The sequence below is a fragment of the Lampetra planeri genome, chromosome 41 (assembly GCF_965212315.1).
Source record: "Lampetra planeri chromosome 41, kcLamPlan1.2.h2, whole genome shotgun sequence".
Taxonomy (NCBI): domain Eukaryota; kingdom Metazoa; phylum Chordata; class Hyperoartia; order Petromyzontiformes; family Petromyzontidae; genus Lampetra; species Lampetra planeri.
The window spans coordinates 7,678,424-7,695,906 of record NC_136147.1 but is presented as its reverse complement, the minus strand read 5'-3'; the positions used below and the strand labels follow the sequence as shown (position 1 = coordinate 7,695,906).

The 17,483-nt window shown below is 48.7% G+C and overlaps 1 protein-coding gene across 1 annotated transcript in view; it reads right to left on the bottom strand.

The window, feature by feature from the left end:
- Positions 1–17,073, bottom strand: part of LOC144732153 (fibroblast growth factor 5-like) — a 31,329-nt gene extending 14,256 nt beyond the window's left edge. The window contains exon 1 of the mRNA XM_078613481.1: positions 16,544–17,073. Coding sequence (XP_078469607.1) covers positions 16,544–16,934 — 391 coding nt within the window. The 5' untranslated portion in view covers positions 16,935–17,073. The remainder of the gene's footprint in view (positions 1–16,543) is intronic.
- Between the last annotated feature and the right edge of the window lie 410 nt (positions 17,074–17,483).

Genomic DNA, 17,483 nt, shown 5'->3' with positions numbered 1-17,483 from the left:
ACACACACACAGGGTGCAACACAGTACACACACACAGGGTGCAACACACACACACAGTGCAACACAGCACACAGGGTGCAACACAGTACACACAGTGCAACACAGCACACACACAGGGTGCAACACAGTACACACACACAGGGTGCAACACACACACACACAGGGTGCAACACTGCACACACACAGGGTGCAACACACACACACACACACAGTGCAACACAGTACACACACACACAGGGTGCAACACACACACACACACACAGGGTGCAACACTGCACACACACACAGGGTGCAACACACACACACACAGTGCAACACAGTACACACACACACAGGGTGCAACACACACACACACAGTGCAACACACACACACAGGGTTCAGCACAGTACACACACACAGGGTGCAGCACACACACACACACACAGGGTGCAGCACAGCACACACACACAGGGTGCAGCACACACACACAGGGTGCAGCACACACACACAGGGTTCAGCACAGTACACACACACACAGGGTGCAGCACACACACACACACAGGGTTCAGCACAGCACACACACACAGGGTGCAGCACACACACACACACAGGGTTCAGCACAGTACACACACACACACAGGGTGCAGCACACACACACACAGGGTTCAGCACAGCACACACACACAGGGTGCAGCACACACACAGGGTGCAGCACAGCACACACACACAGGGTGCAGCACACACACAGGGTTCAGCACAGTACACACACACATGGTGCAGCACACACACACACAGGGTGCAGCACACACACAGGGTGCAGCACACACACAGGGTGCAGCACACACACAGGGTGCAGCACACACACAGGGTTCAGCACAGTACACACACACACATGGTGCAGCACGGACAAGCGATGTAGTGTCGTGTCGTTGCTGTGCACGGAGAGGCGAGTCTCCACTTTGCTCAATCTGGCCGAGTCGTGTTTTTGTTTTGATTTGGGGCTATTCATTTAGCTTTTGTCTGAATAATGTTTATGTTCTAGGCCCTGGTGCAAAGCACCGAGGTCCTGACGGTATTAGCACAATCTACGAATTAAAATCGTCGTTATTAAAACGGCGATGATGGTGACCTTTGGATAACATTTGTTATAATTAGCAGTATTTTTTGACGCACAATGTTATTATTTCATTAACGATGACATTTGTTACGGATTTCCCAGCCGCTGCCAGCACAGTGCCTAAAGTTTGCAATTGAAGTTGAATTAATGGCCTGTAGCAACGAGCTCATTTATTACGATGTGTCCATCGATTGTTTTTCCTTGCTAGTGTTACTAAAGTGCAGGAGCAGCATTTTTATTTTTTAGTCTCGCTCTTGAGGGCCAGTTACAGCATTTCTTCCCCTATCACAATCGCTCTTTAAATAAAGCCACAGTTGCAGTACGGTTGACCCAGATGTGAATATTCCAAGCTCTAAGACAAATGAGCAAATGCTCAACGTCGCGTGAAAAATAAGTTTTACCCTTTCTGGCAATAAAACAGGAGGTGGTAAGATGTTCAAACCTTTTGCAATGAATCAAGTCTGCATTAACCACACGCACCTATGGTGAGCATGCAAACAAGCATTCTCTGATATTTAATGTGCCATTGTCTTTGAAACGGATTGGCCTACACCAGAGACGGTCTTCTTTATGGCCCAGTCTCACCAGCAGTGTCAGACCAGAGAACACCAAAAGGCGAACAGTACAAGGGCAATGCCACACGTATCAACGCATTTCCGGCTCGGGGTGGGCAGCTACATCATGGGACCTTTTTGTCGGTATCAGATACTGACACTGGTGAGGCTAGGCAATTGGTTTCAAAGAGAATGCCATCTTTTATGACAGAGAATGTTTGTTTGCACGTTCAACTCAAGCACGCGTGGTTTAGGCAGCACTTGATCCCTTGCAAAAGGTATTCACTTGCGTGTTTGAAAATCTTGACACATCCTGGTTCATTGACAGAAAGGGTCGATCTTGATTTGAAGCTTTCGTGACTGCAGGAATCCATACTCTTTGGTTCTTTCGGTAAAGTCAGGTAGTTAGAAATAAAGGATGTTATTAACGAGGTAAAACCTTAACTGTTTATGGTTGTTCCATCATATCTGCCGGGTACTAGTCTATTTTTCCGAGTTGATTTCCCCCCGCATCCCCAGCGTTTGGCATTGTTGCTGCATTGGCATTGCTGCTGCATTGGCATTGCTGCTGCAGTGGCATTGCTGCTGCATTGGCATTGTTGCTGCATTGGCATTGTTGCTGTATTGGCATTGCTGCTGCATTGGCATTGCTGCTGCATTGGCATTGTTGCTGCATTGGCATTGTTGCTGTATTGGCATTGCTGCTGCATTGGCATTGCTGCTGCATTGGCATTGTTGCTGCATTGGCATTGTTGCTGTATTGGCATTGCTGCTGCATTGGCATTGTTGCTGCATTGGCATTGTTGCTGCATTGGCATTGCTGCTGCATTGGCATTGCTGCTGCATTGGCATTGCTGCTGCATTGGCATTGTTGCTGCATTGGCATTACTGCTACATTGGCATTGCTGCTGCATTGGCATTGCTGCTGCATTGGCATTGCTGCTACATTGGCATTGCTGCTGCATTGGCATTGCTGCTGCATTGGCATTGCTGCTGCATTGGCATTGCTGCTGCATTGGCATTGCTGCTGCATTGGCATTGTTGCTGCATTGGCATTCCTGCTGCATTGGCATTGCTGCTGCATTGGCATTGCTGCTGCATTGGCATTGCTGCTGCATTGGCATTGTTGCTGTATTGGCATTGCTGCTGCATTTGCATTGCTGCTGCATTGGCATTGCTGCTGCATTGGCATTGCTGCTGCTTTGGCATTGCTGCTGCATTGGCATTGTTGCTGCTTTGGCATTGCTGCTGCATTGGCATTGTTGCTGCATTGGCATTGCTGCTGCATTGGCATTGCTGCTGCTTTGGCATTGCTGCTGCATTGGCATTGTTGCTGCATTGGCATTGTTGCTGCTTTGGCATTGCTGCTGCTTTGGCATTGCTGCTGCATTGGCATTGCTGCTGCATTGGCATTGCTGCTGCATTGGCATTGTTGCTGCTTTGGCATTGCTGCTGCATTGGCATTGTTGCTGCATTGGCATTGCTGCTGCATTGGCATTGCTGCTGCTTTGGCATTGCTGCTGCATTGGCATTGCTGCTGCATTGGCATTGTTGCTGCATTGGCATTGCTGCTGCATTGGCATTACTGCTGCTTTGGCATTGCTGCTGCTTTGGCATTGCTGCTGCTTTGGCATTGCTGCTGCATTGGCATTGCTGCTGCATTGGCATTGCTGCTGCATTGGCATTGTTGCTGCTTTGGCATTGCTGCTGCATTGGCATTGTTGCTGCATTGGCATTGCTGCTGCATTGGCATTGCTGCTGCATTGGCATTGCTGCTGCATTGGCATTGCTGCTGCATTGGCATTGCTGCTGCATTGGCATTGCTGCTGCATTGGCATTGCTGCTGCATTGGCATTGCTGCTGCATTGGCATTGTTGCTGCATTGGCATTGCTGCTGCATTGGCATTGCTGCTGCATTGGCATTGCTGCTGCATTGGCATTGCTGCTGCATTGGCATTGCTGCTGCATTGGCATTGCTGCTGCATTGGCATTGCTGCTGCATTGGCATTGCTGCTGCATTGGCATTGCTGCTGCATTGGCATTGCTGCTGCATTGGCATTGCTGCTGCTTTGGCATTGCTGCTGCATTGGCATTGTTGCTGCATTGGCATTGCTGCTGCATTGGCATTGCTGCTGCATTGGCATTGTTGCTGCATTGGCATTGTTGCTGCATTGGCATTGCTGCTGCATTGGCATTGCTGCTGCATTGGCATTGCTGCTGCATTGGCATTGTTGCTGCATTGGCATTGCTGCTGCATTGGCATTGTTGCTGCATTGGCATTCCTGCTGCATTGGCATTGCTGCTGCATTGGCATTGTTGCTGCATTGGCATTGCTGCTGCATTGGCATTGCTGCTGCATTGGCATTGCTGCTGCTTTGGCATTGCTGCTGCATTGGCATTGTTGCTGCATTGGCATTGCTGCTGCATTGGCATTGTTGCTGCATTGGCATTGCTGCTGCTTTGGCATTGCTGCTGCATTGGCATTGTTGCTGCATTGGCATTGTTGCTGCATTGGCATTGCTGCTGCATTGGCATTGCTGCTGCATTGGCATTGCTGCTGCATTGGCATTGTTGCTGCATTGGCATTGCTGCTGCATTGGCATTGTTGCTGCATTGGCATTCCTGCTGCATTGGCATTGCTGCTGCATTGGCATTGTTGCTGCATTGGCATTGCTGCTGCATTGGCATTGCTGCTGCATTGGCATTGCTGCTGCATTGGCATTGTTGCTGCATTGGCACTCGTGCACTGCCCGTGCTCCTGGTGTTGTTGATATACTTGCGCTACACCCATCTCTAAACCTTTATAATCAGTTTGCCTTTAGAGGCTGACTCCTTTGCCTGGTGACGACCGCTTGTGTTGCGATCGAAACGTCGTGATTTGTTTTATTTTATTTCTAACTACGTGACTTTACCGAGAGAACCAAAGAGTATAGAAAGGTCCTAGATTAGAAGCTTTCGTGACTGCAAGGAATCATATTCTTAGGTTTTTTCGGTAAAGTCACGTAGGTAAAACATCAAAATTAATGAAAATAAAATAAAATAAAACAAAACGTCGTGATTTTTTGTTTTATTTTATTTTATTTTCATTAATTTTGATGTTTTACCTACGTGACTTTACCGAAAAAACCTAAGAATAGTATAGAAAGGGTAAAACCTACTCCTTATTTTCCACGCTCTACGTCGGACCACCCATCCCATGTGGGAGCACCCCATGGGCAGACGCGGCCACTAACTCCGCAAGTGAAAACGTGAACAGTCGGCGGTGGCTCATGGTGGTACAATGTAGCCGGTATGAGCTTAATGTAACGAACCACGCATCATAATTATCAATGGAGTTAATGATGACCTTGGATTAGACCCATAGACTCACGCGACAGCACAGTAGGCCACATCTTTTTCCACAACAAATTTAAATCAGCTCTTAGTTTGTTCAGTAAACATCCGGTGCGTGCAGTGTGTAACGACATCAAATTTGTATTTGAAATGCGAAGATCCGTAAACGTGCAAAGGTGGGCCGTAGTGGGTCACGATTGCTGGAGTTTCACAAAAAAACACCAATGCACATACAACAAATGCGACTTCCCACAAAGTGGTACCTATTTTATCTACCCGAGAGAGATGGAAACTAAACTATAACCTATTTTTATTTAACCAGGTAAAGCCCAGTGAGTTATAAAGCTCGTTTTCAGAAGTGACCTGGCCACAAATGATAGCCCAACGAAGTAACTTATCACGTGGAAATGTGCTGTCACCAAATACTCTAAACGCGTGTTTCTAAATGTGGAGGGAAAAACCGGAGGACCCGGAAAAAAATCCACACAACCACGGGGAGAGATCCACCGCAAACTCCAAATATACAGCAGCAGGCGTCAGGGTCGGGATCGAACCCACGACCTCCCGCATACCAGGCGAGGTAGTTAACATCTCGTCACTAAGGGGGTTGCCTCAAACCCCAACCAGCAATCGAACTCACATTCCTTAGAATTGTGAGTGAAACGCTCTCTCCACAGTGCCACCCAGCTCGATATCAATGATCATCAAACATAAACCACCCTTACACAAATTATGAAACAAAGCAGGTGCTTAATGAAAATTACGTTAAACACAAAAAAAAGCCACACACACAACCGAGACACCCATTACGAACTTACGAGCCACTCTCGCAATTAACTTTAACAGACCTCCCTTTAATGAGCTCGCGAAACGAGACACCGGGATCCGGGGAGCCCAATGGACTCATTAATTGCGCCGTAATGGTTACGGGGCCCACCCCCCCCCGCCCACCCCCCCCCCACCAACGCCCCCGTAATGACCGCGCGTAATCTCTTTAACCTGGAGAGCGAGAGCGAGCGAGCGTGCGGGTGCAGGGGGATGAGAGCGGATGGAGGGGTCAGTCGACATATGGGGTTCCCCGTGCGTCTCTCGCCTTCAAACGGAGAGGAGCTGCCACACCTGTCCCCGGGAAGAGGGAGTGGGGTGCTACATCTGGACCTTGGAAATCCCAGCGCAGCGTAGGGGCGCGACTTTTCATTTAATTATGATGAATGGCTCTCGTCGCTTTTGTGTGTGTCACACTCTTGTCTCACGATGTTGTTATTGCTGCTATTTTATCTACACGGGTGCAAGTGCCGTGCGGTATGGGAGCGCTTGACTCGCATTCTGAAGGTTGAGAGTTCAAATCGCGGTCAGCTGGATCGGATTGAACTATCATAACGTCTGGAGTTGGTAAAATAGGTACTAGTTTGTGTGCCGGTTGCGCCATGCGGCGACAGATCCTCGTCGAGAATGAGATTGTTATCACTGGATTCGAGCCTCCAAATACACGTTGAAGCAGTTTAAATTTAGTTCGTGAAGAAGCTTCCGCCACGTGGAGCGAAACGTCGGGCATCTTGGCGCATCTCTCTCTCTCTTTGAGATTGAGCAAATACGGTTGTGTGCGGTGCGTTAAAAGTTCAAATTATTATTTTAATGAGCATAATTAATAACACGCGGTACAACCCAAAAACACTTTGGGGAGATACATATTCCATCATTATTTTAAGTTCATTTGTTATATACATCAATCAGTAAGGGGCAGCAGTTAGGGTCAAAATTAGAGCGATTTTGTGTGTTTGTTTCCATACTTGCAATATATGTGAAATAATCTCTCTTCATCTGTCAGCACTCATTACATGTAACCAAACACCCGGTGCTGTAACATTGCATAATCAGTCATTAGAAGAACAGCTCAGAACATCTGGGCGGTCTTACAAAGTTCAGAGACCACCTACACGTGCACGGTGCGGGTGTGTTGGTGATTGCACATGGAACACCAAAGGGGCTTTGGAAGCGGTAACGCGGTCGTTTATCGCACTCTGCACCACGATCCAGGATTTTCTGGGTTCGATCCCCATTCACGGTTACCGTCAGTGGTGAGTGATGTCTGAATCATAAGCTGGCTCTCTGCCCAAGTTCGACTAAGCGTTTGTGTGCGGTGTGGAAACATCAGTGTTGGGGAGACAGAGGCAAGTTGGTTGGGTGCGGTTCTGGCCATGCTGAGTGCACGCTAACAGTACTTTCCCCAGGAGTCTGACAAAGGCTATACGGGGGATCTTTGTATTTTTTGTGTAGAGCAGTGGTGCACTCGTTGGTGCATTGCGCTAAAAAAAACCTGACCACCTGAGTTTTATTCCCGCCCAAGAATAACATAACTGGCACGTGGTATTAGAATGTGGGTGTATGTTGTGCACGTGTGACACATCATATCTTTAGCATGAACCTTCAACATTCGATTGCTGTGCTCACGACTCGATGCCATGATCCATCGCGAGCATAAGAATCGATTTCAACATCTACGCATCATGAAATACCTTCTCTGCAGCATCCAAGTAGAGTATTATCTATGACTTCGGATGAAACCTGGGTGAAGATGCCAGTGGTTGGTCGTATAAAATGTATATACTCTTAGTTTTTTCGGTAAAGTCACGTAGGTAAATAATGAAATTAAAATTAATAAAAATAAAATAATAAAATCTCCGTCATCAGGTGGGACCGTCACAGCCAGATTTGCTGTATCAAGTGAGAAATGTATTATCAGTGATATTTTTCCTTAATTTGCGATATAAATCCGGGTTTTTCTTTATGCATTTGTCTTCATGTGCACGCTAATTTACAAAGACAAAGCTCCCCCGTATAGCCTTAACATACTGTTGAGGCAAGTGCTGTTCGCAAGCACCATGTGAAGACCGGCACGGCACACGAGGGGGTGGGTGGCCAGCAACACACCCGGGCACCTTTGTCTTCCCAGTGGCGATGTTTACACATCGCACCAGGTACTCATTTGAGGCTTAGCCGACCTAGGGGAGGCCCAGGAACGGTTCAGATTATCTTCACTGGTGTCGATCGTGAGCGGGAATGGAACTAGGGTCGCCGGGGTTCGTAGCGCAGCGCGCTAACCGTTGCGCCCACCGCTCCCCTTACGCTAATTTACGCACACAAATGCGCGAGACGACGGGCAACGTATCCCTCTGAAAGGAAGTTTTATATTATGACTCGAAATTGCAGGGGTCGCGACCCCCTCTACAACAGGAGGGGATCACGGCCAGACTTCAGAAATCCAGCACCCACTCTTGCAAACACAGCGGGTTCGCGTTTCACTGCTTATATATAAACGGACACCGCCAATGGAAATCTGCGGCAGCCGTCCACAGAGACACGGTCGGTTGAGTGTTGCGAACGGCAACAGGGTAGCGCGGACTTTGACCGGACATTCGACGTGGACAAAGAAACGACGACGATGTCGTATTTGGAATTGCAGAGGAACACGTGGTTCGAGATGTCATCCAATCTGTCATGTAAGCTGGGCATGGGCACGATACGTTGCTTTGATGGGATAATGGGCAATTGTCAACAATAATGAACGCAGAGGCAGCCAAGGGCTGGAACGCGATCGAGGGAGGACGGACACGGAGGAGATGGAGCGATGCGGTCAGTTCATGTGCAGATGCGTGGAACGTTGCATCGAGAAATGGTGGGGTGGGGGCTTAGGGAGGAAGCCTTCATGCAGCAGCGGAATGATCACGGCTGAAGCTGATTGCGGACTTTAGTACCGTTCACAAAACCTCTTGCGACAAACTTTCGTTGGCCTATGTGGATAAACGAAAAACGGCACTATTTTTATTCCCACAGTTATTTTGTCGGTCCAGAAAGCGAAAATCTTTTCGGATTTTGTCTCGTTGTAAGCGTAGATTCGACTACATTTTAACCAAGTCTTGAGATGTTTGTTGTTTTATTTCTTCCAGAACACAAGTAGAATCCACATCGCTCGTTCACGAGTGGCTATGTGCGTAGTGTTCAGTATATAAATATGTGCGTTATTCGTTAAAAAAAACATATTTTAGTAATTTGAAATCTGGCACGGGGCCTCTTGTAAGTAAATTCTACCACGCACGGTTTACGTTGTTAGCTCACACATTGGGAATACAAAGACGGCCTGGCACGCTTAATGCCGGTCCCCACCACCCCCTGTCATGTTATGTGCTGTTACTGGGCCTTAATAGGTTCTCGCTTACAACACGTGGGAAAGCAGTCCACTCCGATCGCAACCTTGTGCGTAACAGCATATATATATGTTTGAATGGTGGTGCAGTGGTTAGCGCATTGCGCTTCGAACCTTCTCGACCTAAGTCAATGGGGAGTGATACATAAACCGGTGCTGAGTACCTGGTGCGGTGTGTAAACATCAGCACTGGGGAGACAAAGGCAGCCTCGTGCGCTGTCCACGCCTTAACGGGTGGTCGCTAACAGCACTTGCCCCAACAGTCTGTTAACGCTATAAGGGTGATCTTTGTCTTTAGTGGGGCAATGTTGGGAGCGGTGGCGCACTACAGCATATTTACGTGGATCTTTCATAATGATGAGCCATGGTCAGTCCACAGATGGATGAAGACCTCCCCAAGTCGACGCCATCTCGCCATCCTGCGATGTCAGTAATCATCACAGCTGCTGCACACGCACTGATTTGATCGCTCCAATCTCTCCGATTGACGTCCTCTCGCTCGCGTTCCATTCCTTGGCTGCCACTCCGTAATGATTCTTGACCATCGGCCATGGTCCCAGATCCCCCACTTGAACTGAACTGTTGAATCATTATGCAGACGTTATCGACGAGTGGTCTTTGCCGCTGCTGTATATACCAAATCCATTGCTTTAGCGAGCACAACAGGTTCAAATGATCTAATTTGGGGAGAAAATCTCGAGTATGCAGAGGCTTTTGTTTTAAGGATCCAGTCTTTGGTTGTTGTTTTGATCTCTCCTGCGAATATATCTCCAAAAGCTCTGTGTGAACTTCAGAATCCCTTTAATAAACCCCGTGTAAACCTCTGTTCGCTGTGCGTCCCTGTGAATTCGTATCGAGTTACTCCCACGCCGCGTGTGCGATACTCCGAGAGCTTTACAGTGAAGCTTGCATCTCCCGTACACTCGCCGATAGTCTTGGCTGATCTTATCTTCTGAACGGGGAGTCGAGTGCAGCTGTAACTCAAAGGGACCCCTTTCATATCGCGAAGCACTTTTTTTGTTAAAAGTAAAAAAACCGGGGGACTAATGCAGCTGCGAGGCTGAAGATTTTTTTTTGGGGGAGGTAAAATGTTTTACTCAGAGATCCAGAATCCTTGCGATCGATCCATCGCGGCTCGCCTTGGAGTGAACCAACTCGTTTCCGTACTTATCACGGGGCATTGCGGCTCCTGAAATATTGAGATGGGTTTTTTGTTGTTGTTACCGAAATCAAAAAAAAGTTGTCTCTCCCTGTTGTTTTGGTTTGCCGGCCGACCGCTAACATCATCGTGTTAACAATGTTGTTGTGTTACTACTCGGATCGATACATTCACGGGCTGATACTCTGACTAAGTATAAACGTGCTGGAACAATCGAGTGCGTCTTTAAAGCACTGCTTGTTGATAAACTGTGTGGCATTGCTTTTCATTGCCTATAGGTTAGCCTCGTGCGTGCATTCAGCGCTCAATATTTAACGGACTCGTTCTGTCGCTCCAAAGCGCCTTAAAAAAAGTGCACAAGGACAGATAATAATAAACCTCACTCAACACGTCTGTCAATAATGCTGCAGCCTTTAAAAAAGATGCGACGTTTCGGGTAATGACCCTTTTTCACATCGCATAAATGAATGCACCATGATGAACGGCCCTTTGCACTTTACACGGCCCATAACTGAACGTGCTATGAAGGTCGCTCGCCCGAAACGTCGCCTAGTGTACGTTTTTTTTTCCTTTGAAGAACGCGGTGTTTTTGTTATTCCTGCTTGTGCACCACTGCCAACGCAGCAGCAGCAGTAGGCGCAGCATCGCGAAATAGTTTGTTCACTAAAGTGGGGCCGTTACATGCAATGGATTTAACTCTGTGACGTTTCGGGCATTGACCCTGCATAAGCACATGACGTTAAGTAACGATTGCGTGAGAGTGGGGGTTAAACGTTCGCTATGTACACCGTAGACTTGGTTAACCCGAGTTCAATCCCGGGCCAACATCAGTGGTGGTACAATCACGTCTGAAACGGCCATATCCCCGCGTCCATACCTGCCTACCATTTAACACGTAGGCTTTCACGACCAATATTATCGATAATAGAGTTGTTTTGAGTGATTTTATCAATTAAAATATTTTTTTTATAATTCCAGGTTAGGCCCACTGAGCTATTTAACTCTTTTTCAGAAGCGACCTGGCCACAAATGATAGCTTAAGTGGCCTATCATTTGGACATATATAGCATCAAAATACTCCAAACGCATGTTTCTAAATGTGGAGGGAAAACCCGGAGGACCGGGAGAAAAATCCACGTGACCACGGGGAGAGAGACACGCAAACTCCAAATATACAGCAGCAGGCGTCAGGGTCGGGGTCGAACCCATGAACCTCATGCATACCAGGCGAGGTAGTTAATATCTCCTAGCCACCGTGATGACGATGACAGAGAGACACGCAAACTCTAAATATGCAGCAGGCGTCAGGGTCGGGGTCGAACCCATGAACCTCCTGAATACCAGGCGAGGTAGTTAACATCTCCTAGCCACCGTGATGACGATGAGAGAGAGAGACACGCAAACTCTAAATATGCAGCAGGAGTCAGGGTCGAACCCACGACCTCCTGCATATCAGGCGAGGTAGTTAACATCTCGCTACTTACTTTGCAAGACTGCCCTCTGCTGCCCACCCGCAGCTCACCACACCCGTATTATATGCATGGTGTTCGCCCGTCGAAGAACTGTCCAGGTTAAAACCTGCTTAGCTTCTAAGCTCGGCCGCATTCCAGGTGAATTTAGTCACACACAGGCACATATACTTTAAGAGGTAATTATTGCACAGATCCACGACATTGCTTATTTAACATAATTACGCCAATGTATTCCTTGGAAATGTTCAAGTATTAACAGCATGGTTATTATTATTAGCTGACTTCGTTTGCGTTCGTCGATGGTAAAGAATAGCGGCAGACAATGAATGGCGCCGCGGTGGCGAGATGTTAACTACCTCGCCTTGTATGCAGGAGGTCGTGGGGTCCATCCCGACCCTGACGCCTGCTGCTGTATATTTGGAGTTTGTATGCTCTCCCCGTGGTCGCGTGGATTTGTCTCCGGGTCCTCCGGTCTTTTTCTCCACATTCACAAACATACTCTTTGATTCTTTCGGTAAAGTCACGTAGGTGTAAAATAAAATACAAAATAATTTTTATTTTATACCTACGTGACTTTACCGAAAGAACCAAAGAGTATGGATTCTTGCAGTCACGAAAGCTTCAAATCAAGATATTCACAAACATGCTATAAATTTCCACACATTAAGCCACTTCGTTAAGCTATCATTTGTGGCCAGGTCGCTTCTGAAATAGAGCTACTGCACAGCTCAACGGGCCTTACCTGGTCAATAAAAAAACAATTTATTTGAGTTTGGATTGTAGCATTGCAGAGCCGTGAGAGATGGCGATGGCTTGGGGAGACCTTCGTCCAGCAGTGGACTGACCATGGCTGATGATGATTGCGTAATCATAGGTGTGCACACTGTATATATCCTCTGGCTGTGAGATACGCGCCGCGTGTGTGTGCGAGTCGGGCGGTAGTGTAGTGGTTAGCGCGCTGCGCTACAAACCCGGCGACCCCAGTTAGATTCCCGCTCACGGCTAACACAAAGTGACGATTATTTTAATCGGTCCTGGCCCTCCCCTAGGTCGGCTCAACCTTAAATTACTACCTGGTGCGTTGTGTAAACATCGCCACTGGGGAGACAAAGGCGGCCGGGCATGGTGCTGGACACCCACCCCCCTCGTGTGCCGCGCCGGCCTTCATAGGTGCTCGCGAAGCAGCACTTGCCCCAACAATCTGTTCAGGCTACACGGTGGACCTTTGTCTTCGTCGTGTATTCCGTCGTCCCTCCGTGTATTCTACTCATCCTGCAATTAATCCACCGCCGTCTAAGAATAGCCACGAGCTGCGAATCCGCCGAGAGTTGTGCGCGTTATGGGCGGAGATCTCTGTCGGTGTTTATTTTTCTTTCTTTCTTCAGACGATCGAACCGCGAGTTTATTTGTCGGCATCGTCGTCACCCGCCACGGATCGATCCGCCGCCGTCGCAGCGAACGCGATCCCTGCCACACGAACCGATGTCATCGCTACATCTCCACGAGGCGAAAGCCTCTCGGACGAGTTCCCTTCCTTGGCTACCGCTCCGCTATTTATTTTTCACCGTCGGACATCGTCCCTCTTCTCGTAGAGACGTGTCGTGGCCCAAGTATGTTTTTTTGTTAATAACTCTGTCATTCCTATGTATGTATGTATGCATGTTGGACTTCTTTTGCATTGTACGTAACCAACCGTGCTAATCGGAGGTGCGGGGGAAGGGCAATGTACTAAACACTTAAAGCAGTTCTAAAGAAATGAGTTTTCAATCTGGATTTAAATGTGCATAGCTTCATTGGCTTCCCAATATCGGAAGGAAGAGCGTTCCAGACGGCCGCATAAGCACATCCGATAGCACGCGATGCTGTGACAATCTTTGTTTTCGATGGTTATCCAAAAGCCGCTGCTATGCACATCCAAAAGCCGCTGCTATGCACATACACACCACATATATCCAATACACATAAAACGTTGAAAAAACATTGGCACGTGGTTAGAACCGTTGGACCAACATTCCATGTTTACTGAGAATTAAATACCCGCACACGACCCAGAGTGACGAACTTCAAATGGCAGTGATGTTTTTGAAGGGCCATGAAAGGTGAAATTTTGCACAAACATAGTCGAGCATATTCTTACAACCAGCAACACACAAAAAAAGAATCACACTTGTTTCATTAGGACCCTGAACATTTTACAGGGCAGTTTCAGCCTAAAATGCTGACATTGCTTTAAGTCTCGCGTTAAAACGCCCAATAGACAAACGCTTCCCACGGTCAGTAACCAAAGTAATTCGCTGCACGTGGAGTGTGACCCTAAAGCCGACACGAGTGGGTGTACAGACACATGACCTTCTGAGCACGACGGTAGTGTTGTCTGTACGTTGAAGCAAAGTACAGATGCCAGGACAGCACAGCGCAACAAAGTCGCTTAACCGCTCATACTCCTCACGTGGCCCTGTGATTTGAAATTCCACGTTCCCGTGGCAAGTGCCAGGACGTAAATAATGCGCGCATTTAAACACCGCCTCGCTTAATCATTGATCGGCGATGCCCTTTATTTAAGCGGGTGACGAGGGCCCATTGAGATGCTTATCTGTTGAGATTTCACATCACACGGCCGGCACTCATTAGCACCCCATCTGCAGTTCAGGCAAAATCAATTTTAAAAGCTGGAAGTGAGCCAACACGCCGACAGACGGTCACTTGCTCTTGCTCTTTGTCAGTGGTGTCACGGGGGTCCCGCAGGTGCTAAGGCACAGGTGCGCGTGTACGTGTGTTCGACACTGATAATGATCTCACGTGGAGCGAAATCGCCTCTCCGGTGAGCGGCACTGTGCGCATGACTTGCCACGTGCTGATACAGAGGGTGTTTGTCTTTACATGACTGGATATTGTGTTGGTTTTTTTCTATCACGTGAGTGACAACAAAATGAGGTTTAACATCAGACGTCAATGCGATACAACCGCTAATCTTGTTAATTATAATAATAATTATTATCCACACTTCATTATAAAACGATTACTTTTTGGGGTGATGACATTTGTTCATAGGAGAATACATAGCTATTGACCTGCATTCTTGTGCCTTGAAGAATGTCCGTTGCCCGAAACGTCTCCTATTATACAGTTTTCCTTTTAAAGCCGCAGTATCATCGACGAAGGCGCTGCGTTTTGTTTAGTTCTGCCTGCTGGTGCGGTATCACCCAATAATGCGTTACAGTTGATATGCATTAAAAAAATAATATTGAAGAATGCCACGTAGTTCCTCATGATGTTTTGCCTATGTTGTTTTCTACAGGAATGATCGTAATTGTGCAGCAAACGAGACTGTGGTGCACAAATTCGTTTCAATGAGCTTTCTGCGCCTCTACGAGTTTGGGGGGCGTGGGGGGGTGGAGTGGAGCGGTGGCGCAGTGGTTAGCGCACTGCGCTGTGAACCCCGGCGATCTGAGTGACATTTACTGGCCGCAGGATTGGCGAGTCATGTCTGAACCAGGTTCCCCGCGTTACCCTCCTTCGACTCACACAGACCGGCTGAGTTGATGTATGATAATCATAATAGCAATGCATTCACCCAGAAACACCGCAATGAGATTCTACCTGAAGTCGCTGGGTTACTCGAGGATACAAAGACAAAGATCCTCCGTATCGCATGTAACGGACTGTTGGGGCAGGTGCTGATAGCGAGCACGTATCAATAAAGGCCGGCACGACACACGACGGGGTGGGTGTACAGTACCACGCCTGGCCGCCTTTGTCTCCCCACAGGTGATGTTTACACATCGCACCAGGTACTCATTTTAGGCTGAGTCGACCGAGGGGAGGCCCAGGACCGATACAGATAATTGTCACCGGGTGTCGGCCGTGAGCGGAAATCGAACTCGGGTCGCCGGGTTCGTAGCGCGGCGCGCTAACCACTACACTACCGCTCCCCGTGTGTGTAGAGCACACACACACACAGGCCGATATGGTGAGTCAAGTTCCTGCTATGTATACATTTACATGTCAGTAAAACATTACCGTCGAACAGGGTTTTATGAATGCTGTCACTTAGAGGAAATGAAGATGTCGACGTTTCGGCCAACGGGCCTTCAGAAAATACTGAGGTCGGCAGAGAGAGAGAGAGGGAGAGTTAAGCTCGGTCAGGTGAGTTTGACGAAGTGGATGTTATCAAAACGCGAAAACAGTGTTTTGATTGTGCGACTGGAGGGCAATTTGCGTTATCGCCGTTGTGGAGAAGCCATTCAGCGCGCCGTAGAAGATGCCCAAATGTCACCGGTTGAACTTGCTGCAATTGACAGGGCTGTGAACGTTTACCCCGCCATTTAGAGATAACATCGGTAATAAAAGAGAGGGCCATGCGCGCCAAACGACAAAGACAAAGATGTCCCGTATAGCCTTAATAGACTGTTGGGGCAAGTGCTGTTAGCGAGCACCTATGAAGGCCGGCACGGCACACGAGGGGGTGGTTGGCCAACACCACGCCCGGTCGCCTTTGTCTCCCCAGTGGCGATGTTTACACACCGCACCAGGTACTCATTTGAGGCCGAGTTGACCTAGGGGAGGATCAGGACCGGTTCAGATAATCGTCACCGGTGTTGGCCGTGAGCGGGAATCGAACTCGGGTCGCCGGGTTCGTAGCACATATAGCAGCGTATCGCTAACCACTCTACGCACACGCACCCAGACACATACAGACAGCAAGAGAGACCAACGCTACTCACTTAGCAGAGTCGCCGTGTGGGTCCCGCTCACCCTCCCGTCGGCGTGGATCTGCAGGTGGTACCCGATGCCAACCCTGCAGTACAGAGATCCCTTCCTCGCGCCCGCTTTTCCCCAGTGCCGCGGCTCCCTGCCAGCCGAACGCAGGGTGCCCGGCCCGGCGAGATGATGATGCTGCTGCTGCTGTTGCTGAAGCTGCTGCTGTAGCTGCTGCTGCAGCCCGGCTGGCTCGAGAACCGCCGTGGGTTCGGCGTCCGGGTTGGACTCGGGGTTGTCCGGGATGGCCTGTAGCAGCGGCAGACAGCGGAGGTGGACGGCCAACACGACGAGAAAGCGCATGTCTGGGTGTGACACGCGGGTGTGCGCAGTGCGCTGAACTTGCCGTGCGGTCATCCGAAATGTTTCTCTCTTGCTCTTCTTTTACGCACGCACTCTCTCCCGTTCTCTCTGCCTCGTGTCCCTCTCTCTCTCTCACCCTATCACTCTCTCTCTCTCCTTCTCGCTCGCTCTCTCTCTCTCTCGCACGCCCGCTTGTTAACGAGGTGTCGATCACGCGTGTTATATCCACACACCCACCACCACCACCCCCACCCTCTCCTCTTCGCTGTCTCACCCCACTGCCCGTTCAGTTCGCCTATTGCCCCGGGTATTTATAACGCGTCTGATGTCACAGCGTGAGCACATACCTACAAGTGACGGACCCCAGTGCATTGCGAACACGGGAGACTGAAACTGAGACTTGGGTATTGGGAGGGGGGTTCAGGGAGTCGTGGGTGGGGGTTTGCAAGCCCCCCCACCCTCCCTACCATGGCAATTAAACAAAATGTGTTTTTCTTGTTGTTATGATACTGCATAGGCAGTGGTGCATAAGCACACGTGATGTAAATGCAACACATTTGCCAAGAACACTGCGGCCTTAAAAGGAATATAAATATATAAACT